Raw genomic sequence first — 27,531 nt, 5'->3', positions numbered from 1 at the left:
ATCCTGCCATCTGTGGCAACGTGGATGGAACTGAAAGGTATCATGCTAAGTGAAATAAGTCAGTCAGAGAAAGACAGATAGCATATGTTTTCACTCACATGTGGATCTTGAGAAACTTAACAGAAGACCATGGGGGAAGGGAAGGGGGAAAAAAAACAGTTACAGAGAGGGAGGGAGGCAAACCATAAGAGACGCTTAAATACAGAGAACAAACTGAGGGTTGATGGGGGAGAGGGGAAAATGGGGGATGGGCATTGACCCATAAATTTAATTAAGTTAAAAAAAAAAGCATTAAAAAATTATTAGACATGCAAATAAGCAGGAAAATACAACCCATAATGAGAAAAATAACCAAAAATGACCTAGAAATGACAGTTTATAGAATTAGTAGACAAATACACATTATTTTAAAGCTTTGTATTTTGCTGGGTTTTTTTACATGTATTTATTTTTCAGAGACAGACAGAGCATGAGCGGGGGAGGGGCAGAGACAGAGAAGGAGACACAGAGTTCGAAGCAGGGTCCTGACCCTGAGCTGTCAACACAGAGCCCGACACAGGGCTCTGTGAGATCATGACCTGAGCTGAAGTTGGACGCTTAACTGACTGAGCCACTCAGGCGCCTCAGTAGACAAATATATGGTTATTATGACTCTATTCTATATGCTTGAGAATCTACAGGAAAGATTCAATGTGTTAGTAAAGAAATGGAAAAATTTAAAAGACCTAAACTGAACTTCTACAGATGAAAACTATAATGTCTAGGATGAAAAATCTGCTGATGGGATAAATAGCACTTTGGACATTACAGGGAAAAGAAAAAGTAAATTTGAAGATATAGCAATAGAAACCATACAAAATGAAACACAAAGAAAAGCCTATAAGTTTTTTTAAATAAATCATCAGCAAGCTGCGTAATATGCATATAATTGGAGTCCATAAGAAAGGAAAGAGAAAACAGTACTGCAAAAAAAAAAAAAAAATTTCCAAATTTGATGAAAGATATAAACCCACAAATCCAAGAATATTAACAAACCCTAAGCACAAGAAATAATTTTGCACCAAGGCACAGATCATCAAATTGCTTAAGACCAGTAATAAGGAGAAAACCCTTGGGGTGCCTGGGTGGCGCAGTCGGTTAAGCGTCCGACTTCAGCCAGGTCACGATCTCGCGGTCAGGGAGTTCGAGCCCCGCGTCAGGCTCTGGGCTGACGGCTCAGAGCCTGGAGCCTGTTTCCGATTCTGTGTCTCCCTCTCTCTCTGCCCCTCCCCCGTTCATGCTCTGTCTCTCTCTGTCCCAAAAATAAATAAATGTTGAAAAAAAAATTAAAAAAAATAAATAAAAATGAAGGCAAAATTGAAACTTTTTCAAACATACAAAACTGAAAGAATTCATCATTTGCAGAACTGCACTGTAAACATGTTAAAAGAAGTCCTCAGGCAGAAGGAAAATGACGTCAGACAGAAAGTGGGATCTATACAAAGGAAAGAAAAATAACTAAAATGGTTACCATGCGGATAAATATACAAAACTTTCATTATTTAAATCCCTTTAAAATATAATTGATAGCTTAAAGGAAAAATAACTTTTTGTGTGTGTGGTTTACAACATATCTAGAAGTAAAATGTATGGCAATAATAGCACAAAGTCAGGAAAGGAGAAACCTAAGTATACTGTTGTTAGAATCTCAAATTACTTGTGAACTGGTATTATATCACTTGAAGGTGAACTGTAAGTTAAAGTATATACATATAAGATATATGTAAACCCCAAAACACCCACTAAAATAATGTGAAAAAGGGGTGCCTGGGTGGCTCAGTCGGTTAAGCGTCCGACTCCGGCTCAGGTCATGATCTCACAGTTTGTGAGTTCAAGCCCGCGTCGGGCTCTGTGCTGGCAGCTCAGAACCTGGAGCCTGCTTCAGATTCTGTGTCTCCCTCTCTCTCTGCCCCTCCCCTGCTCACACTCTGTCTCTCTCTCCTTCAAAAATAAATAAACATTGGAGTGCCTGGGTGGCTCAGTCAGTTGAGTGTCCGACTTTGGCTCAGGATCTCACAGTTCAGTTCATAAGTTCGAGCCCCGCGTCGGGTTCTGTGCTGACAGCTCAGAGCCTGGAACATGCTTCAGATTCTGTGTCTCCCTCTCTCTCTGCCCCTAACCCACTCTCATTCTGTCTCTGTCTCTCTCAAAAATAAATACACATTAAAAAAAATTTTTTTAATAAAATACAAAGACACAAATAGTTTAAAAATAAATAACAGAAACAATATATATAAATTTCCTAACACTAATCAAAAGAAATCTGGAGTAGCTGTATTAATATCATTATCAGGGATAAAAAAGGGTAATTTATAATGACAAAGGAGTCAATTTATCAAGAGAACACAATAATCCTAAACATACATATGCATCATAATGCGCTTCAAAACACATGAAGCAAAAACTAACAGAAGTACAAAAAGAAATAGACAAGTATATATTTGGTATATATGTAATCTATATACGTATACATAATAGTATATATAATATATATACGCAATAATATATAAAATATATGTATAACAGTATATACAACATATATACACAATATATATAATGTGTATATATATATATATAATAGTATTTACTTATTTATACACACAAAATAATGCGGTTGGAGATTGCAACAGCTTTCTCTCAATAACTGACAGAATAAACACAGAAATCAGTAATGACATAAAAGACTTGAACACCACTATCTGCTACCAACTTGACCTGACATTTATAGCCATTCTATTCAACAGAAACAGAATATGTATTCAAGTGAATATAAAACATTTACCAAGACAGATGATATTCTGAGACATAAAACAAGTTTCAGTACACTTAAGAAGATTCAAATACAAAGTATGTTTTCTGAACACAATAGAATTAAATTTCAAATCACCAACAGAAAGACATCAAGGAAATCTCCAAATAACAAATCTCTAAATAACATACATTTAAATAACCGAGGGTTCAAAGAAAAATCAAAATGGAATTTTGAATTGAATGAAAATGAAAAAACAACATATCAAATTTATGATATGCAGCTAAAGCAGTACTTAGAGGATAATTTATAACACTAAACATCTATGAAAGAGGGTAAATCTAAAATTCATGAACTCAGCTTCCGCCTTAAAAAAGTAAGAGAAGAGCAAATGAAACCCAAGATAAACAGAATAAAGGAATAAAGAGTAAATAATAAAATAGAAAATATAAAAATAATTGAGAAAATCTGGTTGTTTTGAGAAGATCAAAACTGATAAACCTCAAGCCAGACTAATCAGAGAAAAAAAAAAAAGTAAGATAAAAAATACTATCATCAGGAATGAAAGAAATGGCATAAATCTAAATTATAAAGATATCAAAAGGATAATAAGAGTATAATGAATAGCTTTATCCCAATAAATTCAAAAGTTAAGTGAAGTAGACAAATCCTTTGAAAGACCACCAAACTACCACAGCTTACTCAACAAGAAACCGGTAACTATTCAGCATGCTAAAATTTTATTAAGAACTTTTATATCTATGTTCCTAAGGGATATTAGTCTGTAGATTTTTTTTCAACTGAATTTTTAGTTTGAAAACAAAAACAAAAAACCCTTCCACAAAGAAAACACTGGAGTCAGATGCTTCAACCTGTCAATTCTACCAAACATTTGAGGAAAAAATAATATAAACTCTCCACAAAATTGTCTGTGAAACTGAAGATGAGAGAATACTTTCTCATACTTTTGATAGCAAAATCAGACAAAGACATTATTAGGAAAAAAAAATACTGTTGACCAATATCCCTAAGGAAAATTAATGCAAACATTTTTAACAAACTTTTAGCAAATCAAACCCAACACTATATATAAAAAATAAAACACCATGACTAAGTCGGATTTATCCCAGGGAAGCAAGATAGTCTAATATTTAAAAATCAATGTATTTCACTGTATGAACAGACATTAAATAAACTAAAACCCCATTATTAGCATCTCAAGAGATGCAGAAAAAAAAATTATAAAATCCATTTTCCATTATTGATAAAAGTCTTCAGCTACCTAGAAATAGAAGGGTACTTCTTCAACCTGATAAAAGTTATCCATATACAACAAAACAATAACAACAACAACAACAGAAAAAACCCTACAGTTAACATCATGCTGACTGGTGAAAAAGTACCTTCTTTCCTCCTAAGATCAGCAATAAGGCAAGAATGTCTGCTTTTGCAATTTCTTTTTTTTTTTTTTTAATATTTTAAGCAATCTCTATACCCAACATGGGGCTTGAACTCACAACCTCAAGATCAAGAGTCACACACTCCACCAACTGTACCAGCCAGGCGCCCCTGCTTTTGACACTTCTACTTAATATTGTACTAAAGGTTCTAGCTAGTGCAATAAGGTAAGAGTAAGAAACAAAAGGAATCCAGATTAGAAAAGAAGTAGAAATTACCGTTATTCACAGACAATGTAAGAGTCTATGTAGAAAATACTATAGAATCTATTTAAAAACTAATAAAACTAATAAGTTTAACAAGATTACAGGATACAAGACCAAAATACAAAAATTAATTGCATATATATATATATTAGCAATGAACAACTAGAGATACCAAAACAAAGCTATTTACATTAGGATCAAAAGTTGGAAACAATTACATATACATTTAACAAAAAAAAATACAAAACCTACATACTAAACACTACAAATCATTGCTGAGAAAAACTGAAGATCTAAACAAAGAGAGAGACATACTGTGTTCATGTAATAAACTAGGCAATATCAGAAGAGACAAATGGAGAATAGAGAGTAAAAGAATAACCTAGTTTTGGGGGGCGGGCTTTTTCGTTATTTTTATTTTTATTTGAGAGAGAGCACACGCAAGCAGGGTACAGAAGCAGGGAGAGAATCTTAAGTAGGCTCCATGCTCAGCACAGAGCCTGATGTGGAGCTCAATCCCACGACACTGGGATCATGACCTGAGCCAAAATCAAGAGTCGGATGCTCAACCAACTAAGCCACCTAGGCGTCCCAATAACCTAGTTTTAATTAGTGATTTACATCACATAAACACATCAACAACAAAAATGAAGAGCTATGAACTGTAACTCCACAAACTTTGAAAACTGAAAGAGAACTGTTTGTAGGAGATACTCTGAACTGAGAGACAACACAGAAGGCAGCACTAAGAAGAAAGTGAGAGAATAAAATAAGTGATGTTTGCCTTTGTAAAGCAAGGCAGGATGAACACAAAAATAAGATGGGCAGCAATGAAGGTTTACATGAAGACCTCACAGAAGACTTTGCAACAAAATGAGACGTTGCTGGAATAAGCCTTGCAATACAAGGATACAAGGTTTTCAAAATGATTCTGACAAAAACCAAAGTTTAAGAGTAACAATACTATATTAATGTTTTAAAGGATAATAAAAGAGATTTGCTTTGTAAATCACCACAAACCTAAAGGCTGTTGCCATCTAAAAAAGGGCAAATGATGTCAAAATTGTAGCAATTAACAAATGAAATTTAAGTTGTAGAATAAGTTCTTAATATAACAAATCAAGAACATTTTTTCAGATTTCATCAGATATTAGTTTACTTGTATTAACATTCAATTGTTATCATCAAAAAGTAAACCTGGATGCAAACACTTAGATAATGCACACTCATTATCAAGTTTTCAACTAGAATAAGTACGCCAAATTATATCTTGAAAGCCTTCAAGTCAAATTACCTTTTGCTGGAATATTTTACTTCTACATGTTTAAAATGAAAATGTCCATAAAGGAATCTGGATACATAAAACAACAGATTTCATAAGAAATATCTTAAATGCTGTGCATACTGATGACTTTTAAAATAACACATCTTCACATTTATGCTGTTATGGATAACGGTAATTAATACAAACATCAAAAGCAATCATTGTAGGAATACTGGTCATTTTTACACAGCCTGGCAAATTATCAAGTACCTGCTGGTTATTAATTTTCAAACATATGGGAGCCCTGTGGTAATACACATTAGATTGATTCTCTTCCACAAATATGGCATAATGAAAAAATGAATTATTAATCTTCTCTATAAGAAATCATTTAACTCATTCATATTTTTGGCAATGTACAACTTAAATACTCTTCTACATGGAAAACAAATCAAGAACATTAGTAAAATATGCTTTATTTACATGATCGTGAAATTTAGGCCATTTCCCCTCTATAACCCTATTCTTATACATGCAATACAGTTTTTATTACTTTATACAGGTTTCTCCCTCTCTCTCTCTCTCAAAATAAATAAATACACTTTTATTTCCTTAAAACTAATTAGATACACAAATGTATATAATTCATGCATTCTCAGACAAGAAAAAGTTCTTTCATAACTTTTCAGTAACTAAGAACTTTACAAATCATGTGTATTTCAAATCAATCAGATAATAACAGAAAGATAAATAATTTTCAATCAACTTAATTTTTCTAAATTTCACAAAATACATGGCTGCCTTAAGTGACATCATTATATGTCAAATTTGAAAGTATTTTTTCAGTAACTAAAGTTATGACTTATATACATTTAATTTGCAGCCAGCTTTCTTAATTTGTTTATAAATTAACAGTTTTCTAAAATCTTATGCTCCTTTTTTTTTTAACGCAAAGCAGGAAAAAACTCTACTGTCATAGCAACATTTAGATTGCTTTTATTATATAAGTGTCCTGTATACTTGATATCAACTACTCACTAGCCTCAAAATCATTATAAATTATAGGTTAGTAATTACTCATGAAATAACAAAATCATCTAAACTAGAATTAAATATCCTAAAATAAGATAAATAGGGGCCCTGGGTAGCTCACTCAGTTAAACGTCCAACTCCTGATTTCAGCTCAGGTCATGATCTCACGGTTTAGACTGAGCCCCAAATCCAGCTCTGTGCTGACAGCATGGAGACTGCTTGAGATCCTCTCCCTCCCTCTCTCTGCCCCGTGTGTGTATGCGCTCTCTCTCTCTCTCTCTCTCTCTCAAAATAAATAAACTTTAATAAATAAATAAAGACAAGATAAATCATTTACTACCATATTCAAGAATCTGACACGGAAATTTATATAAAATAATGTGATCTCCTGAAGCAGTAAATTTCCATGTACCATCACATTCCAAAAGAAATAATAATCAGGGTAATATAATCTATTACACTTCAAAAATGGGGTCTTCCCCTAGAGCTCTACCACACTGAACAAAGAAAATCCAAAAAAATGAAATAGTAAAGGCAGTATGTTAATTTAATAGAACTTTATGCTAAAGTATCTGTCAGAAAATACTAAGGTTCTTTGGCTTAATAAAAGAAAAATCTACCAGCCCATAGTAACAATAATAGTACTGTAGACTACAATGCAGAAATAGTCTTCCTGGAATATGTTGTCATGCTTAAAAATGTATGTGAAGAGTTCAGCAAAAAACATGAATATATTCCAAAAGTGTTCTCTTCTATCCCCATTTTATATAAATCTGGAGCCATTCTAAATCTGAATATAAAAAGATATGCTATACTGTTGACTACAGAATACTACAAAGTTTTATTGCCATTTAAACAAAGAAGCCATAACAGTTAAATGAGCTCAAGAAATAGGTTTCAGTATCACAAGGTGCCAGCTGTAAAGAGTTATGGCTAATTGAATATGGAACTCCTGCTTAATCAGATAACTGCTCTGCTATTTCCAAATGAAATGCCATTTCCATACTGCCTGAAAATGGCCCGTTTTATTGGTAACCAGAGAAAACAATATAAACTGTAAATAACATTAAGTGCTCTGTTTACCCATTCCAGGCACTGAAGTAGCAGGGGATCCAAGACGTCTTGGTAACACATTTGATGATAGGGCTGGAGTAACAGTTCTTTCTGGGGGTCCACCAGGGGCTGAACTGTCCTTTGGTGGTCCAGGAGATACTGGAACTTGTGGAGAAGGGCCCTGGCTAGAGCTTGCTGGTGTTGGAGAAAGGTTTCTCTGAGCTGCAGTTCGCTGACGAATCTCTGAGAATAAGAATTAAAAAGTGTATTTTCAATTTAATATCTGTATTAGCCAATACCACAAATGACACGTTTAATGAAGTTTTGTGGCACCAGAAAGCATCTCTAGGGTCAAGACTTCTTATAATAAGAAATCTATAAAATGTACATTGAAAACTGACTATAACAGAGTACTCCATTTCTGATCCTATACTTCCAACTGTATATGTTTACACAAAAAGCCTCAATCTATCACAGGTATCACTTTTCAAAACAAATTCAATGAAAATAAAACCATCCCCAATTATGTGTCATGTCTTTTTATAGTAATCCTCTCTAATTTATGATGAAGGAAAGAAAGTTTATTAAAATTAGTGAAAACTCTAATGAAAATGGCAGATTTTTTTCAAGATAAGAAAAAAGATAACTAAGAAATGAATGAATGAAGTATATTCTAGAATCATCAAATAATTTATGAGGTACTTAATCTAAGTAGTCACAGAAATGCTGAAAAAGTATTCTTTACTATTAGGTACCATTCCCACTCTCCTTATATTATTAACATCCTTTTGGTAATTTTTTTTGTCAATACATTCAAAAAAGGAAAACTTCCACTCTGCATAAACAGTATCATCACAAATAAATCTAAATAAATCTCATCTTTTAGTTGCAGAAATTACAAGATTTTCTGTATTAGGGGTTGGTAAATGTGCCATATCCAGGCTCCTGCCCCTTTTTATAGTTTTATTAAAACATGACAACACTCTTTTTTGTTTACATATTGCCTATAGCTGCTTTAGAAGAGCTGAGAAGAGATCATATGACTGTCAGAGCCATTTACTATATTTACTATCTGGCCCTTTACAGAAAGTTTCATAATTCCCTACTCCATAACATTTCACTTCTATCATTTCCCCTTCCCACCATATCTTACTTGAATGTCAATGGAAAGATCTCAAGTAAAGAAGTGCTTATCGCTTTTTAATTCTACATATCACCTTAAATTATCACAAATCCTTAAACAGTAGGCTGAAACTAAAGAAGTTAAGTTCCAATTGGCATGACTGGTAAAAATGCATACTTCCAGAAGCAAAATATTTTAAGTTTGGACTCTGTTTGGCAGTTAAAGATTTTCATTAAAAGTTCACTGCCGCTAAAAGTATAGCTCTAGCATCAGATTTCAGTTTACTACAATCTAGTCTACCAGCTAAGAACCTGGGCCCTGTAATCAGAAAAGTCTGGTTAGAATCCTACAGCTTTACAAGACCTTAGATGGGATAACTTCACTAAACCTCTTTTCTTCATCTGTAAATTCAGGATAATAATATTAACTCATAGAACTGTAATAAGGATTAAATAAGATAATGTCTGTATTGATAGCTCACATTTACTGAATACATCCATAATATTTCAGATGACAGTGTTTTCACACAAAGTATTTTCAAATGACCAGTTAGGGTGTTATTACTGAGACCAACTAATTTTCCTCTGGCTCTTAATTTAGTCTCTAACCTAGCCACTGAAATAATAAATTACAAGCAGATCATCATTATAGAAATGGAACTGTCTTTGTATTTGGTGATTTTCCATGCAGTTTAGAAATTTTCAGATTTTACCTGGACTAATTGTATCCTAATATCTCTTGCAAATTAGCTGGTTACCTAATTATCTTTTACTCACAAGGAACACCTTAAGAGGTGGTTACACATTAGGAAAGCCATTAAATGCTGCAAAAAGTACTGAGGGGCACCTGGCTGACTCAGACAGTAGAGCATGCAATGCTTGATCTCAGGGTCATGAGTTCAAGCCCCAGGTTGGGTATAGAGTCTACTTAAAAAAAAAAAAAAAAAAAAAAACACAAAAGGTACTAAGATCAGTGAAATTATATTAAGATTTGGTCATTTGAATTGATTTTAAAAAACAAGGTATCAGGTACTGCAACTCATTTTTCAGCCAATTTTCAGGTAAACCATAACTCAAAAAAAGACATTTTCCTTCCAGATAAATAAAAGTTTAACATGTATTAGACTATATTAAAAGTAGCTATTAAGATTTGAAACTGCTTCCTCTAAATGCGCATCTACCCTGGAGCACTTAACTAAAGTACCCTTTTAACATCAGCCATGTAGGACTGAAAGATGAGGTCTGTAACTAGCTAGTTAACAAAGGACACCATGTGTAGCATTCCATGAAAGAGACCCTTGGCTTAATAATTTCTAAATCTAAATTTAGGCAGAAAAGGGAGAAAAATGATATAAGAGAGTCAGGAAAGGGAGAAAACATAGTGTCATTGTTTTCAAAGGAAAAGCAAGTAACAAAGAATTAGAATATCAATAGGTGAAAGTACCTAGTAGTACAACATCCAATCTATAGTTGGTAAGGTGTTATGAAATATTCTGGTAGTCTCAATTTAAAACATCTAAGATTTATCTACTTTTAGTCACCTGCCATTCACAAATGCTTTGTATTATAATTTCTCTAAAATGTTTATGGTATTCAACTAAGTATTATATTGTTATATTCAACATTTCCTGCATTTAAATGTAAAATACCATCCCCCCAAAATATTTACCAAGCATTTCACATCATTCTGGCAAAGTATCATAAAGAGTGTTTCATAAATTCAAGTCTTCACTACAAGATGTTTCAACATCCCTATCTGTGATCAGTCACTGATTCAATAAAAATCACATTCAACAAGAATGAGTACATGTCTATATTTTTAAATTCCCAATGAAACAAATAGAATCTGAATGAGATTAAAAACCAGTACATTACAATAAACAAATTTTAAAATAATGAAAAAACAAGACAGTTGTTAAAAAACATAGACTGCCAGAAATAAGTCAGAGAAAGACAAATACCATATGATTTCACTCACATATGGAATTTAAAAAACAAACAGATGAAGATGGGGTGAAAAAAAGAGAGGCAAGCAATAACACAGACCCTTATCTATAGAGAACATACTGAGGGTTGCTGGAGGGGAGGAGGGCAGGGGAATGGGTTAAATGGGTGATAAATATTAAGGACGGCACTTGTGATGAGCACTAGGTATTATATATAAGTGATGAATCACTAAATCCTATACCTGAAACTAACATTACACTGTATGTTAACTAAGTGGAATTTAAATAAAAACTTGAAACTAAAAAAAAAAAAAAAAAAACAAAAAACAAAAAAAAAACAAAAACCAGACACCAGGATCAAGCTGTGTGGATTTAAGTTTCAGCTCTACCCTGTTTATTAGATGTGCATGCAACCTTTTCCAAGTTGATGACAACTTTCAGTTCAGCTTCCTCATAATAGGAATACTTAACTTCTTATGGTTGTAAAGATTAAATGAGATAAGCAACACAAAGGGCTTAACCAAAGCACAAGTACTTAATAAGTACTTAATAAACAATAACTATTAGTAGTATTCATCTAAACTTTCCAGAGATTACAATAAATCAAAAGCTAAGCAACCTACAACTTCTAAAGCCATAATAAAAATAAAATGTAGACATTAATGTACAAATTAAATGTTTTCCTAAAGTTACTTGTGAACTGACTTAAATGTGTAAATTCACAATTTATGCAAAAACTTAAATCTATAACTCTAGCATATTATCGATAATTCTTGAGATAAAAGTTCTAGAAATCAAATAATTCTGATTTATCAGATTTTTAAATACTGATTCTTTACATGTAGAGGGTTTTGTCTTCATTTCGGTAGTAAGCTGGAATAGGAAGAATACCATATTATAGTTAGGAGACCTGGATTTTCATCCTAGTGATACCACCAGTTCCTTATGTAGATAAAAAGTCTTTTATCTACTCTGGGTTTCAAATTTCTTTAAAGAGTGTTGGCAAAACTACAAAGATGATCCTCATATTTTCCCTAGCACTGGTCAAAGGTTTTCTGAACACTGTGTCCAGTTCTAAGCCTCATAAGAAAAAGTGTCAAGAAAAAGCTTTTGAATGATTCACATATGTAAATGTGGAGATTTTTAAATTGGGGGTGAATAAGGCTCTTTGTAAGTGATTACTAAATGTAGTTCTGTGAGACATAAGGGATATATCTTCAGGAGAATTTCCATTGTTAAATGTATATAAATTCTGGTCTCTAATGTTTAAATTTATATGATTCCTTTAAAAAATCAAAATAATAAAGACCATGGATCTGACATCTCTTTTACTTTCAAAATTTTCTGAACTCTATATTCACTGTACCATCTTCTACATATCCTACTCATGCTAAGCTACTTTAAACTCAGCCTCTGCCCTATTTCTCCACTTAGATTGTTTTCTCAATAGGTGGATGCCTTTTAACAACAAAATTACTCCATAACCTCTTCCTTCCCATAGAGGCAAAGCTTTTGGGAGGGAAGAAAAACTTCCCCAACATTTCACTTCTCAACCCAACACAATCTGTTTTTTGTCTTTCTTAGCTACAATATCACTTACCACTTACCACTGAAGACACCATTGCTTTGGTTACCAACAAACCTACACCATTACTGTTAACAGCTACTCTTTAAGAAATCCCTATTATCTACTAGGAACTACACTAGGTGATTAATGTGAGTTTACTAATTTCATCTAATATTTAAACCAACTCTTTGAGATAATTCTTATCCTTAGTTTTCAAAAGAAGAAACTAAAGCTCAAAAGCTAAGCAACTTGCAAATTCTCACAGTAAAATAAGAGATGGAGGCAGGATACACATCCCAGTGTTTATTACAACAATGCCCTCAACTCTGTTATAACTTATCAGATTCAATGGCCTCACTAGTCTTCTACTCACCTGACCCTTTGCAGACTATGACAGCAGATGCATCCCTAACTACACTTCAACTTTCTAGATGCCAGTTTAGTTCTGCTTTTAACTTTAATCATTCCTTCTTTTTCCTGGGCTCCTCCTTTTGCCATCTACCCTTAAATGTTAATATTCCCTGGAGTTCTGCCATAGGCCTTCTTACTCTGTTTTCTCTCCCTGGGCAATTTCACTCAATCCCATGGTTTGAATAACTATCATCTATACGTCCCAATCGTTCCTAATCTGTACCTATAACCTTAACCTTCTTCCTGAGCTTCATATGAAATAATCAATTACCTGTAAACCATACCACTTAGATGTCACTTGACTCAACAAATCCAAAAGCAAATCCATTATCTTCTACACAAACGTACTACTCCAAGTCTTATGCTTATCTTGCTTAAAACATCTAACCAGTTGCCAAAAACCTAGGTGATATCTGGACCCCTCTTCCCACTCCCCACTTTCCAAATCTAATTGTCATAAAATCTTGTCAATCTAATCTTAAATCTTAATTATCTCTTAAATCTCTTCTTCTTCAACTCCTTTGCCACAACTTTATATCCTGTAGGCCTTTATCTCTTACCTATATTAGATTATATCCTAATCCATCTCCATGTCTTCAACCTTGTTCTCTCCAAATCCATTCTCCATATTACAAAAAAAAAAAAAAAAAAAAAAGTGTTCTTTCTAAAATGCAAAGCCTCAGTGGCTTTCCATGTCACATATACAATAAAGTCCCAAACTCCAGAATGTTGTATACAAAATGCTTCATGATCATCCTTCCCTCACATAAACACTACCTCCCTTTTTTGGGGCATACAGCACTATTTGCAGTCTCTTAAGGTACCCCATTGTTTCCCTCTTCTTATCTTTGCATGTGAAGTAGACCTGAACAGTCCTATCCCAGTGTGTTCTCAAGGCACATTGTTACTAAAATTTATAATGCATTGTGATTTGTACCTACCACCTTCATTGTGGTCCTTAATACGTTAAGATTATTTACATGAGCGCACCCTTTTGAACCAAGAGCTCCTAGACAGGAACTGCATCTTAGTAGCCCCAGGATTTGGTAAGTAATTAGCACAGAGTGTGAGCTTAATAAACATCTGTGAAATAAATTTACTTTCCACTTGCATTTCAAGATTAAATTTCCAACTGCCTGTTATCCAACTTAGATGGTATAGTAGGCAGAAAAATGGCCTCCCACACATATGCACATTCTCATCCTCAGAACCTATAAATGTTATGTCACATGAAAGAGGAATTAAGATTGCAGATAGAATTAAGATTGTTAATCAGCTGAATTTGTGTTGCCTGCTTCATTGAGAATTTCAGTCTAACTTCAGGAGACCATACAAAAAAAGCCAACTTCAAGCAGAAAATATGCTAATCACATATGCCACTTGACAGCCTGTAGTTTACTATTTGTGTTGTTCTGCTTTTTAAATTAATAATATATTTTCTTATATTATTTTATAAACAAATAATCCAATTTAAAAACAGGCAGAGAACATGACTAGATGTTTTTCCAAAGAAGACACAAAGATGGCCAACAGACACATGAAAAGAAACTCAACATCACTAATCATCAGGGATATGAATATCAATGCCACTGTGAGATATCACCACATACTAGTCAGAATGGCTAGTACCAAAAAGACAAGAAATAACAGGTGTTGGCAAGGATGTGGAAGAAAGGGAACCTTTCTACAATATTGGTAGGAATGTAAATTGATGCAATCACTATGAAAAACAGTATGGAGCTTCCTTAAAAATTAAAAATTTAAAAGTAGAAATACCATACAACTTCCACTTCTGAGTACTTACCAGAGAAAAACAAAAACACTAATTTGAAAAGTTAAATACACCCTTATGTTCAATGCATCATTATTTACAATAAACAAGATATGGAAGCAACCTAAGTGTCCATCAACAGATGAATGGATCAAGATGTGCCATTTACACACACACACACACACACACACACACACACACACACACACACATCTATACATATAATGGAATATTATTCAGCCATAAAAAGGGGTGAGAACTTGTCATTAGCAACAACATGGATGGACACACAGGGTATAAAGCTAAGTGAAATAAGTCAGACAGAAAAAAGACAAGAACCATGTAATTTCACTTATAATGTGAAATCTAAAAAAAATAAACAGGGATGCCTGGGTGGCTCAGTCAGTTGAGAATCCAACTCTTGATCTTGGCTCAGGGGAGCCTGCTTAAGATTCTCTCTCTCTCTCTCTCCATCTCCCACTTGCACTAAAATAAAAACTAAATTAAAATAAATAAATAAATAAATAAATAAATAAATAAATAAATAAATAAAATGAACAAACAAAATAAAAAATAGACTCATAAATACAGACAACAAACTGGTGGTTGCCAGAGAAGAGGGGAGGATAGAGGGATGGGCAAAATAGGTGAAGGTGCTTAAGGGATACAAATTTACAATTATAAAACAAGTAAGCCACTGGGATGAAAAGTACACCATAGGAAATACAGTCCACAATATTGCAAGAACTTTGTATGGTGACAGACGGTAGCTACACTTAGCTTGGAAAGCTAATGTACACAATTGTCAAATCACTATGTTGTACACTTAAAACTAATATAATGTTGTATGTCAATCGTACTTCAGTTGAAAAGAGGATGTTTGGCGACACCTGGGAAGCTCAGTCAGTTGGGCATCCAACTCTTGATTTCGGCTCAGGTCATGATCTCATGGTTCATGGGTTCAAGCCCTGCTTGGGGCTCTGTGCTGACAGTGTGGAGCCTGCTTGGGATTCTCTCTCCCTCTCTCTCTGCCCCTCTCCCACTCATGGTCATGCTCGCTCTCTCTCCCCCAAAATATATAAACATTAAAAAAAAAATGTTTTGCTTTATAATTCTTTATCTCAACATTTACTTTTTTCATCACCTTGATGGTTTATTTCTACTTAGTCTCCTACCTCTTTCAACTTTAAACAACCTGCACCTGGCAGCTCACCAACATCCCATTTGGTAAATTATTATTTTACAACATTTAAACACAATTTGTTAATTCTAAGAAAAAGTTTTCTTTTATTTCCTTCAACTCAGCACGTTTATTAAGCAACCACTCTGAGTAAAGCACCACTGAATGGAATGCAGAGTTGCACACAGAGGTGGCAAGCAAAGATCACACAAAAATCATGAAACAGCAGGTAAGTGCCATAAAAAAGGAACCAACAAAGTGCCATAGAGGGCCCAAGAATGGGGAGATTAAACTCGGTGATGGGATGAAGGAAGGGTTCATGGGAATGGGGCATTTAAGACGAACACTGAAAAATGGATGGAGACATAAATGCCTTTGTTACCTGTATTAAGGCACACGTGGCAGTTTTAAAATACAAGCCCAGGATGCTTTGGTTTGCCTGCCATCAAATGGGGGATGGAGGACGTCTATGTCCCCTCCCTTGAATCTGTTCCTGTTTGACCAAGAGAATATAAATGCGCCAGTTTTCAGGACTACTTTTTGTCTCTTGGGCCGCTTGCTCTTAGAATCCAGCCACCATGTTGGAGCAAGCCCAAGTGACCCCATGAGAGAACTCCATGCAGAGAGGAACTAACAGCCAGCACCAACTTGTCAGCCATGTGAGTAAGCCATCCTGGTAGTAGATCTTCCAGGCCCAATCAGGTAGATCCAAAAGATGTGAGGCAGAGATGCTCAGTCTCTGTCAAACCTTGCCAACACTGAAAATTCATGAGCAAAACAAATGAATGTTGTTGTGAGCCACTAAGTTTTGGGGTGGTTTGTTATTCAATAGATAGCTGTGTGGGGCGCCTGGGTGGTTCAGTCGGTTAAGTGTCAGACTCTTGATTTTGGCTCAGGTCATGATCTCACGGTTCGTGAGACCGAGCCCTCTATCGGGCTCTGTGCTGACAGCATGCAGCCTGCTTACGATTCTCTCTCTCCCTCTCTCTCTGAACCTCCCCCACTCTCTCTCTCTCTCTTAAAATAAATAAATGAACATTAAAAAAATAGATAACTGCAACAGTATAGATATGACACTTAAGAACATCCCAAAAAGTAAATTTACTATTTTACAAGTGTTTTCCAGATTTTTTAATCAAACATACACCTCAAAAAACAGTAAAACATGAAGTATCGTTCCCTTTGCTATCAAGATCAAAAACAGTGATTTCTACTTTAATCTTCCACATATGCCACATAACACAAGTGAGTAAATTCTAAAAACCTACTTAAGAAGTTATAATCCATTTGCTAGAGCCATTAAATTTTTCTGCAATACTTATTGATTTCAAATTTAGCTGTGGCAGAATACAATTGACTTTTCTTTTGTTAATGTCATTAGTAGAGATGCAGGGTTATGTACAAAGGTAAAAAAGAATGTTTAGGTGACTTCCTTTTGAAACAAATATAAGAAAGTCTGTTAAGAATTTATGGTCATAACTTAATCTTAGAACTTTGCCATTAAAGGTAACTGCACCATTTTCAAGTTCAAGCATCCCACTCTGAAAGCACAGTTACCCTTCCAGCTTAATTTCTCAATTATTCTTTCAACTCCAAGGGGAGATCTATAATCCATTAGTTATTAAAGGGGTCAGCCAACTTTTGTAAAGGGTTACATAGTAAATATCTTAGGCTTTGTGGACCACATACAGCTTCAGTTGGATATTCTTATTCTTCTTTCTTATTTTTTAGAACACTTTAAAAATGTAAAACCAATTCTAAGGTCAAGAGCCATATAAAAGAGATCTTGTAGTTCAGACACCTGTATCACTACTACCAATACCTTTGATGTCCATCACCCGCCTCTCATGTCTTTACTTCCCTCATGATCATCTTAGATTCTACAATATATTGTCATAATCACTCCCTTGCAAACAATTTCACCACCCTGCCCCTTTATCACTTTATTTAATCCATTAGTCAAAACCCCAACCCTGGTTAAAACCAACTCTCTTCCTACTCCATGCCTCTACCCATACAGCTAAACAACAGGAAAACATGCACAACCATGCTTTAAATTCGTGACTGTTAACTTTAAGTGGACTTTAGTGTCCCCTGGCATTCCTACATTTTCCTAATCCATTTACTCTCTTAGTCTCCTAGAGACCTATTTTATATATTCTCTTCAGGGCCCCAACAATGTCTCCCCCATTCTCACTCTCATTAAGAAAATAGATACAATCAGAAGACAATTCTCACTACCTAGTTGTATCTGCCCATGTTCTCTGTCTTCCCTTATTATTGATGAACTATGCACGCTCGTATCGAAAGCCAACTCCTGCACTTGTACACTAAATCCCATTCCTTCTTGCCTCCTTACAGACTCTCTACCAATTGTCCCCACTCTCTCCATCATCAATTATTCCATGTCTTATAGGCCATTCCCAATAGCACACAAATTTCTTACCAACCCCAAATATCTAGATTTCTTTATCCTATAGAATCTATTCAGAAAATTATACTTGCAAATATCATTTTTCATTAATTCCAAACTTTACTACTTTTTAATCTACTAAGAACAAAGTCTTCCCATCTCTCAGTCTATGATTTCTACAGAACTAGAATGAATGCTAAGATTCTAAGTACCGTTATCATTCTATTAAATGTAAATATGTATATATACATATAGATCTACCTTTTATGTTAATTTATTTCTTCATATCAAATGATTACCCTGATTTTCTAATATTAAGCACCCACTGATAAAAATTCCTTATAAAAAAGGGTCAAGACTAATACTGTCAAGGTCATGAAAAACAAGTCTGAGAAACGAGCACAGCCAAAAAAGCCTAAGAAGACAAGTCAACTAAATGCAATGTGGTATATCCTGGATGAGATCCTGAAACATAAAAAGAACATTAAAAATAAATAAATAAATAAATAATAAATAAATAAAAAACTAAGGAAATCTGAATAAGCTATGTGGACTTTTAATAGTGAATCAATATTGGCTCATTACCTTTAACAAATGTACTATGCTAATGTAAGATGTTAACAGGGAAAACTTGGTACAAAGGTATATGGGAATTCTTTGTACTAGGTTGGTAATTTTTCTGTAAATCTAAAAATATTCTAAAACATTAAATTTATTAAAAAGAAGGTGAAGGTCAGGTTAGTATTGTTCCCAGTAAATATTACATTCCTTTTAATGCGAAACCTAAGAAAACCAAAGAATACTATTCTCAAATTTTATAATCAATCTCAGTATAATATATATTATTAATACTAAGTAATAAGAAATAAAAGAAATATATCTACTACACGTGAATCACAGTTCTGGTTCAGCAATCATGCAAGAGAGTTAGATTCAAATAAGAACAGCACAATTCAATTTGATTTGGGAGCAAATCTATTCAAGCACCATTTATGCACATATATACTCATATATTTTTGCACATATATATATATATGCACATATATATTTTTCCCCTACCTATTTCAGTTCAGAAACAGGTAAAAGAAAGGAAAGGAAGGAAAAGAGGGAGAGAAGGAGGAGAAGGAAGGAAAGAACGAACGAACAATGGTAAAAGCAAAGACATAAATATTTGACTAAATCACAGGAACAGAGAACTTAAACATAAATAAAATGTATGACTAAGTCACCTACACAATAATAGAAACCTAAAAGAGATTTGAAAGGATTAAACAACAAAACTCAATTATAATTCTCAAAAAGTAGAATGAAGTTGAGATATAGTTTAGAATTTTTTTCAATAAGGAAAAAACTCCAAACAGCAATTAATTACTGCAGATGAAGAACTAGTAATACTACAATAGGACCCTCCAGAAGAAATACTTTTAAGAGGAAAAAAAAAAAAAGCTTATACGCTTCTTAAGGTTGAAAACCGTATTATATTCATCTCTGTACTCCTCATGGTATTTGCACATAAGAATTATTTAACATGTTCTTTTAAATAAACAATTCATGTATGGGGCACCTGGGTGGCTCAGTCGGTTGAGCAACCGACTTCAGCTCAGGTCATGATCTTGCAGTTTGTGAGTTCGAACCCCGCGTTGGGCTCTGTGCTGACAGCTCAGAGCCTCGAGTGTGCTTCGGATTCTGTGTCTCCCTTTCTCTGCCCCTTCCCCGCTCATGATCTGTCTCTCTCTGTCTCTCAAAAACGAATAAGCATTTGGGGCACCTGGGTGGCTCAGTTGGTTAAGTGTCCAACTTTGGCCCACGTCATGATCTCACAGTGCGCGAGTTCAAGCCCCGTGTCAGGCTCTGTGCTGACGGCTTGGAGCCTGGAGCCTGCTTTGGATTCTGTGTCTCCCTCTCTCTCTTTGCACCTCCCCAGCTCATGCTCGCACTCTGTCTCTGTCAAAAATAAATAAACTTAAAAAAAATTTTTTTTAATGAATGTTAAAAAAAATTTTTTAAATAAAGAAAGAAACAAACAAACAATTCATTTATCTTATAACTAGTGGTTAATTCTCCCTAAAAGGCTAAAAGGATATCCAAAAGCAGTACCACAGGAATCCACAGCAGAGACCAGCAATGGTTTTTCTATGACTACAATATGACATCAAAAGGAAAAAATGTATTTGAGTTTCAAAGGCTTCTAAGGAAAAATAAATTTAAATTCTTCAAGGAAATTATGTTGCCTAAATATTATTAAATACTTAAGAATGTCAGTAAAGGGTTCATACCTCTTTTTTTTAATGAGAGAAAAGAGCAGATTTTTTTAAGTAACAGCATCAGCTTTCTGCAAAATATCACATTTTAAAAATTTCCTAAGGTTATTTAAGAAGTAGTTTTGAAACGTTAGTACCAGTTACACAAAATACTGTAAAAATTATAGAAACCTGGCCTATAGACCGAACACTCTTTTTAAAATTACTACAAAGGGGGTACCTGGGTTGCTCAGTCAGTTAAGCGTCTGACTTCAGCTCAGGTCATGACCTCATGGTTTGTGAGTTCGAGCCCCACACTGGGCTCTGTGCTGACAGCTCAGAGCCTGGAGCCTGTTTCGGATTCTGTGTCTCCCTATCTCTCTGGCCCTCCCCTGCTTAGACTCTGTCTCTCTCTCAAAAATAAATAAAAACATTTTAAGAAACATTTAAAATTACTAAAAACAAGTGTAAGTTGTAGAAAAATTTAAACGTATTATGAAGGCAGGAGTTTCAGTGCAAGTATCTATGACTTATTTTAATCATATGTAAACTTATTATATTCATCAAAATATCAGGCTTCTATTTCTATAAACCAAAATCCTACTTATAGAAAATGGGAGAGGGTGGGATTCTTCCCATATAGCCCTGCCAATCAGAAAACCTAAAACTGGGGCACCTGGGTGGCTCAGTCAGTTAAGCCTCTGACTTTGGCTCAGACCGTGATCTCACATTTCATGAGTTCAAGCCCCATGGCAGACTCTGTGTTGACAGCGGAGGCGGAGCCTGGAGCCCACTTCCAGTTCTGTGTCTCCTTCTCTCTGGCCCTCCCCTGCTCATTCTCTCTCTCTCTCAAAAATAAACATTTAAAAAAAAAAACTAAAAAAAAAAAAAGAAGAAAAAGAAAACCTAAAAGTATTATGGCTTATTTAGTACCAATGGTCTCTGTGGACATTTATAAAAGAATTGACTTCTGAAAGTTCTAAAAGTCATCCTGAACTTTATAAACCAGGCTACAATTCTGATGATTTATAAGAATAAAAGTTAAATTTTAAAAAATGGTTTTTTTAATGTTTATTTATTTTTGAGAGAGAGAGAGACAGAGCACGAGCAGGGGAGGAGCAGAGAGGAGACACAGAATCCAAAGCAGGTTCCAGACTCCAGCCTCTGAACTGTCAGCACAGAGCCTGATGCGGGGTTCAAACCCACGAACCGTGATACCATGACCTGAGCCGAAGTCGGACACTTAATCAACTGAACCACTTAGGCACCCCAAAAGTTAAATTTTTAAAAATGATATATTCTGTATTGTAACAAAAGCCTTACAAACTATGATATTCTAGAAAAAAGAACAAAGAGGAAAGCCAATACAAACTCAAAAATATCTTTTCACATGCCAATCTTAGAATTACTTTATGTAGCCACTTAAAATAGTAACTTTTTAAATTTTATGTAATATTTAATACAATAGTAGTGATGGTTTCGCTAATAATCTGACAACACAACTTTTGAAAGAGTTTATGTTTTACATAGCAGTAATTCTATTTTTTCTTAATTATTAGAAATTCAAACTTTCTAAATTATTTTATTATCTTTCTAAATAAAAGTTTTTAGAAGAAACTTCAAGCTTGACAAAAATGTTCATTAAATTTCTCAAAAATAAATCATAAAAATGTAAGAATTTTCATAAGGCATTCTAAGAGATTCTTTTTTTATATATATATATTTATTTGAGACAGAGAGAGTGAGAGAGAGTGCATGCACAGGGGACAGGCAGAGAAAGAGAGAGAAACAGAATCCAAGCAAGCTCCCTACTGTCAGCACAGAGCCCAACATAGGGATCGATCTCAACAAACCTTGAGATCACGACGAGAGCCGAAATCAAGAGTCCAATGTCTAACTGACTGAGCCACCCAGGCGCCCCTAAGAGATTCTTATAAGAAAGGGGGAAAAAAACTTAACAAAATAGTGATGGAATTATTTAAATTTCAAAAGCTTAAAATCAATTATATATTTAATCTCAAAAGATAAATCTTTACTTATTTATCAACATATTCCTGTAAAATAAAAATGAAGTAAACTTATTGCCATCCACTCCAAGTCATAACCCACACTACCAAGTATAAATCAACATAAAAGCATTCTACACAAGTTTTTACACACCTCTATCACACTTTTGAACTCACTTGGATAAATATGGATCTTTCCAACAGCAGCAGCAGTTTCTACAAAGTTATTTACCTTGTCCAGGTCTTGCAGTTACAGCTGCTCCAGCAGATGGCGGCTCAAACTCCTGTCAATTACAGTTATGTTATTACAGTGACTTATTACAATGCGCTATTTATAATAAAATAGCAGTGATATAACAGCCTTACCTTTGCTTTCTTTGAGTCTGGGTCAAACCTTTCAAGAATTAATTTAGCCGTTTTATAAGTTTCTTTTTCCATGACTTCTTCAAGCTACAAACAAAAATTTCCATAAATTGTCACACTTTAAAACATATACACTACTTATTTTTAAATGTCCTATTCTAAAAATGTTCAAGTACAATGCTTAAAATAAACAGCACATAATATATCCAAATAGCATGAAAGACTTCCTACATTCAAATAATTAAAATCCAGATTTTAAAATGGCTTCTAACCTCTAATATGTTACTTGTATTTAACAGCTTTACTGGAAGGAAATACCAAATACTGCTAATTGTTTACATATAATGAGGAGAATAATTACATGCACCAACTTCAATAATGGAATGTGCAAAAATCTATCAGCCATCATTATTGGAAGTTATTAGACATGACAAGCAAATGACAGGCAATTCCTCAGATTTATTTCCTCATAGCACTTAATGCTATTAATTTAAAGAAGGTCGTTAGCCAAGAGCTTTACAAAATAAAATCTCTGTGCCAATTAACTGCTGTCAGCATCGATTTTAGATTATTTATTAGCAGAAGCAATTAGCTTGCTGCAAATGCAGTGAAACTCACTAACTGGGAGAACAGCCATGGAATTTGCTCAAATGACTTTAAAAGCTGAAGCTCCTCCTTTTTTACTTAGATCCAAACAACTTGAGAGGGAAAAAAACACAGTAAGAATTTAAATAAAAACTTTACTGAGTTCTATACTCACACTAGGGACTGTAATTAAAACAGTTCATTATTATAGCATTTTATTTACAATACATTCAAGTCACTCTATGGCTTAATACAGGGTTTAATTTAAAAAGCAATAAGTAGTAAGTAAAGTATCATTTTAGCAGTTATGGCCCAATATCAAGAAAGTTTAATTTTAGTACAAGACAGTCATATTATGACAAATAGCTAATGTGTAGTAGAAAATGCTTTTGCAAAAACTGGAATAGGACGTTTTCTTTTCCTTTTCAGTGACCACTATAGCCACTTAGATTTCAGTAAATGTCATATTTATTTCAAAGGTCATTTATTCTAGAATTCAACACAAGAGCACATTTACCAAGTTAAAAAAAATGCTGCCAACAGTTGTTAATGGATTCCTCATTAAAAACTCAATTCAACATTTAAGAAGCGAAATGCTTACATGAATGATTTATTAACCTTGGTTCAGTGAAACTAAAAATTTTCCAAATTATTTCAAAATTATGATAAATTCTCAAAACAAGCAAGTTTAATTTTCTGATGTAAAGGAAAGGTTTGCAGTATCACCTGAGAGTTGAGGAAAAAGTAGGAATTGAGATAGAAAGATATTATACGCCCCCAAATCAACATAATCTACATGGAATCCACATGGAATATCAATGAACTAAGTCCCTGATCTCTACAAATTAATTTTTGATGTCTTAGACTAATAATGTTGTGGCAATAGAACTTTACGTGATGATGAAAACGGTTTACATCTTCACAATACAGTAACCACTAAGCCATATGTGACAAATGAGCACTTAAAACGTTGCTTGTGCAAATGAGGAATGGAATTGTAGTTTTATTACATTTTAAACAATGTACATTTAAAAGATACATGTAGCTCTGGCTACTGATCTGGATAGCACAGTTCTAGACTAAGATGATTTCTAGGCTTAAAAAGAAGATTAGATACAACCATGATCTTTGAAACAACACACAAAACTCAAAACCAAAATGACACTTCACCAAATGATTGCAATTCCTGCTGATCATTCAGCCAGTATTCATGTTTATGTCCATGTTCATGTAAAGTATCTTCAATAAAATCATTTTTTAAAGCACTAAAAGACATAAATGCACTCTCTTTTGCACTTTTAACAAAAATTTTTCACATATTTTTTTTAATGTTTATTTATTTTTGAAGGAGAGACAGTCAGAGTGGGGGGGGGGGCAGACAGAGAGAGAGGGAGACACAGAATCTAAAGCAGGCTCCAGGCTCTGAGCTGTCAGCACAGGGCCCAACGCGGGGCTTGAACCCACAAACCGCAAGATCATGACCTGAGCCGAAGTTGGAAGCTCAACCGACTAAGCCACCCAGGAGCCTCTCTCACATAATATCTTAATTAACACATGTATCCATACAACATTTTAAGTGAATTCAACTTATTTTAAACACAGACATTCTGATCAGTGAAAAAAACATAAGCTTGAAACTGAAGTCCGAAAAAAATCAGGGTTAAAGCACATATCCATTCTTAATTACCCAGAAAGACTTTGAGCAAGTCTTCTGGCCTCAGTTTCTCTTTTTGTAAAGCAGATACATTACATTTCTTCATTTCTTCATACTACTATTAGGCACTTTAGGGGCACCTGGGTGGCTCAGTCAGTTAAGCATCTGACTCTTGGTTTTGGCTCAGGTCATGATCTCACGGTTCATGGGGTCAAGCCCTATGTTGGGCTTGGGATTCTCTCTCTCTCTCTCTCTCTCTCTCTCTCTCTCTGTTGGGCTTGGGATTCTCTCTCTCTCTCTCTCTCTCTCTCTGCCCCTCCCCCATTCTCTCATTCTAGCTCTCTCTCTCAAAAATATTTTTGAAGGTAATTACAATAATGTAGGAGAAAGTCTACAACAGTACTCAATTACAATAATACATAATCTTTAGTGATATCCCAATTAATCAGAATGGGTCTGAAAACAGTGTTTTCAAATACCCAACATATTAATCCCAAGATGCAAGAATGAAAAATCGGATTCTCAGAATTCCCTAAAATATAAATTACCCTATATTATTCATAATATTTTTTATATTTTAAGTAATAATAAATTATATAATTGCTTTTCTGTGATACATTATACCAAAGGTTTCAGACCTTTTATTTAAAAAAATAATTTATTATGAATCAATGATATTATTATATATTTCAATAACATGCAAAAATTACTTCTACTTGATACACACATTTCATCATAGACAACACTAAAAAGAAAACATTACCACAAATGTCAGAAAAATTTTTAATTTTAAAAGGTAATCCTACAAATACTTAAATTTTAAAATATCCTTCATGAAAGAATGAAATCTGGCCATTTGTAGCAACGTGGATGGAACTGGAGAGTATTACGCTAAGTGAAATAAGTCAGGCAAAGCAAGACAGATACCATGTTTTCACTCATATGTGGATCCTGAGAAACTTAACAGAAGACCATGGTGGGGGGGGGGGGTAGTTACAGAAAGTGAAGGAGGTAAACCATAAGAAACTCTGAAATACTGAGAACAAACTGAGGGTGGATGGGGGGTGGGGGAGAAAGGAAAGTGGGTGATGGGCATTGAGAAGGGCACCTGTTGGGATGAGCACTGGGTATTGTATGGAAACCAATTTGACAATAAATCATATAAATAAATAGGTGAAAAAATAAAATAATAAATATCATTCATGAAATAAAATTTTAAAACACACAAAAAATCAATAGCTCTATCTAATATTTTTTATCTTTGCTTCATGGAAAATATTCTAGATGCAGCAAATTTCCTTTCATTTTACATTGACTTTGGTCAAATTATTAAGAGTGTACCCCAAAGTATCTTCAATTCAGAGCACTAGGGTACATGTTGCATTGTTTAAATTCATCTTTTTACAATGAAGAAAATACTGTCTGCTTACCCTGATTTTGGTTATTCTGCTGAAATCAATATTGTTTTTACGAGTTCAGATTTTAAATCATATTCTGATTTCATATAGGAGTATTCCACAACAGTCACATCTTTTCTCTCTGCATTTCTTAGTATTTACAAAGATCTACAGATCAATTTATATAATATATAGTGAATATTCAAACACTGAAAAATGGCAGCAAACATTATCTGGTAATATAAAAATATAACATTTGAAACTTCTAGTGAGGTCAACAGCCCTATACGGAATCACATGCCAAACGTGCCAATTTAAGGACTTATCTTGCTTCTAAAATTTATTTCATGGAATGTCATTCACAGGATTATATATACAATATATTACGTGTATAAGCCTATTATTGCCTATTTGCAAGAATAACTCAACATTAACAAGAGACAGGACCCATAAAACATAATATGGCCACAAAAGCAAGACTGATTAATTAGGTTATAGTACTTCTCTACTACATGCTCCTGTCCTGTTTCCAGAAATATCCACATTAACCTATAGCTCAGCATGTCAGCATTTCTTACTCTTTCAACTGGTGTTAGTGGATTCCTTTGAACTAGTAACATTTGTAGTTAATTGTTAAGTTTTAATACTCGGGGAATTATAACACGCCCTCCCATGTCCCTAATTTCTCAACTGATTTTTCACAGGATTTAGAAAAACATAAATTTCCTGAGAATTCCAGAAAGGAATTACCACATAAAAATACTGTTCTTGAAAAAGTACACCATTTTCATGAAGCCACTTAAATTTCAACACTTGTGTTTGATGGATCTTGATTCTGAACTGTTTTGATGGGATGCTCTTGGATGCAGAGGGATTATCTACTAAACAATAAATTTTAAAGCTATATATATTTTTTTTTTGAGTAGCAAAATGTACGTATCTAGACTTGGGAGTTTTTTAGATAATTAAAGATTAATTCCTAGCTTTATTTTAATAAGTAAATACTTACATTAAATTCTTAGATTTAAAACTGTCAAGATACTAATTTTCCTAAATAATTTAACTTTTTAATCAA

General features: G+C 34.0%; 1 protein-coding gene across 4 annotated transcripts in view; it reads right to left on the bottom strand.

Moving 5' to 3' along the window:
• Positions 1-27,531, bottom strand: part of LNPK (lunapark, ER junction formation factor) — a 74,225-nt gene that overhangs the window by 14,295 nt on the left and 32,399 nt on the right. For 3 of the 4 annotated variants that reach the window (XM_047084765.1, XM_047084762.1, XM_047084763.1), the window contains 3 exons: positions 22,824-22,907; positions 22,690-22,741; positions 7,832-8,044 (listed from right to left, as the gene is read on the bottom strand). In XM_047084765.1, coding sequence (XP_046940721.1) covers positions 7,832-8,044; positions 22,690-22,741; positions 22,824-22,907 — 349 coding nt within the window. Of the gene's footprint in view, positions 1-7,831; positions 8,045-22,689; positions 22,742-22,823; positions 22,908-26,489; positions 26,645-27,531 lie in introns of those variants that run through there. The other variant, XM_047084764.1, reaches the window with a different exon arrangement.

The sequence above is a fragment of the Lynx rufus genome, unplaced genomic scaffold (assembly GCF_022079265.1).
Source record: "Lynx rufus isolate CCGP_SWC_20201006 ecotype Redwood Valley unplaced genomic scaffold, mLynRuf1.p SCAF_2, whole genome shotgun sequence".
In the NCBI taxonomy this organism is placed as follows: Eukaryota; Metazoa; Chordata; class Mammalia; order Carnivora; family Felidae; genus Lynx; species Lynx rufus.
Note: the sequence above shows the minus strand (reverse complement) of the source record. Positions and strands in the feature narration are given on the sequence as shown.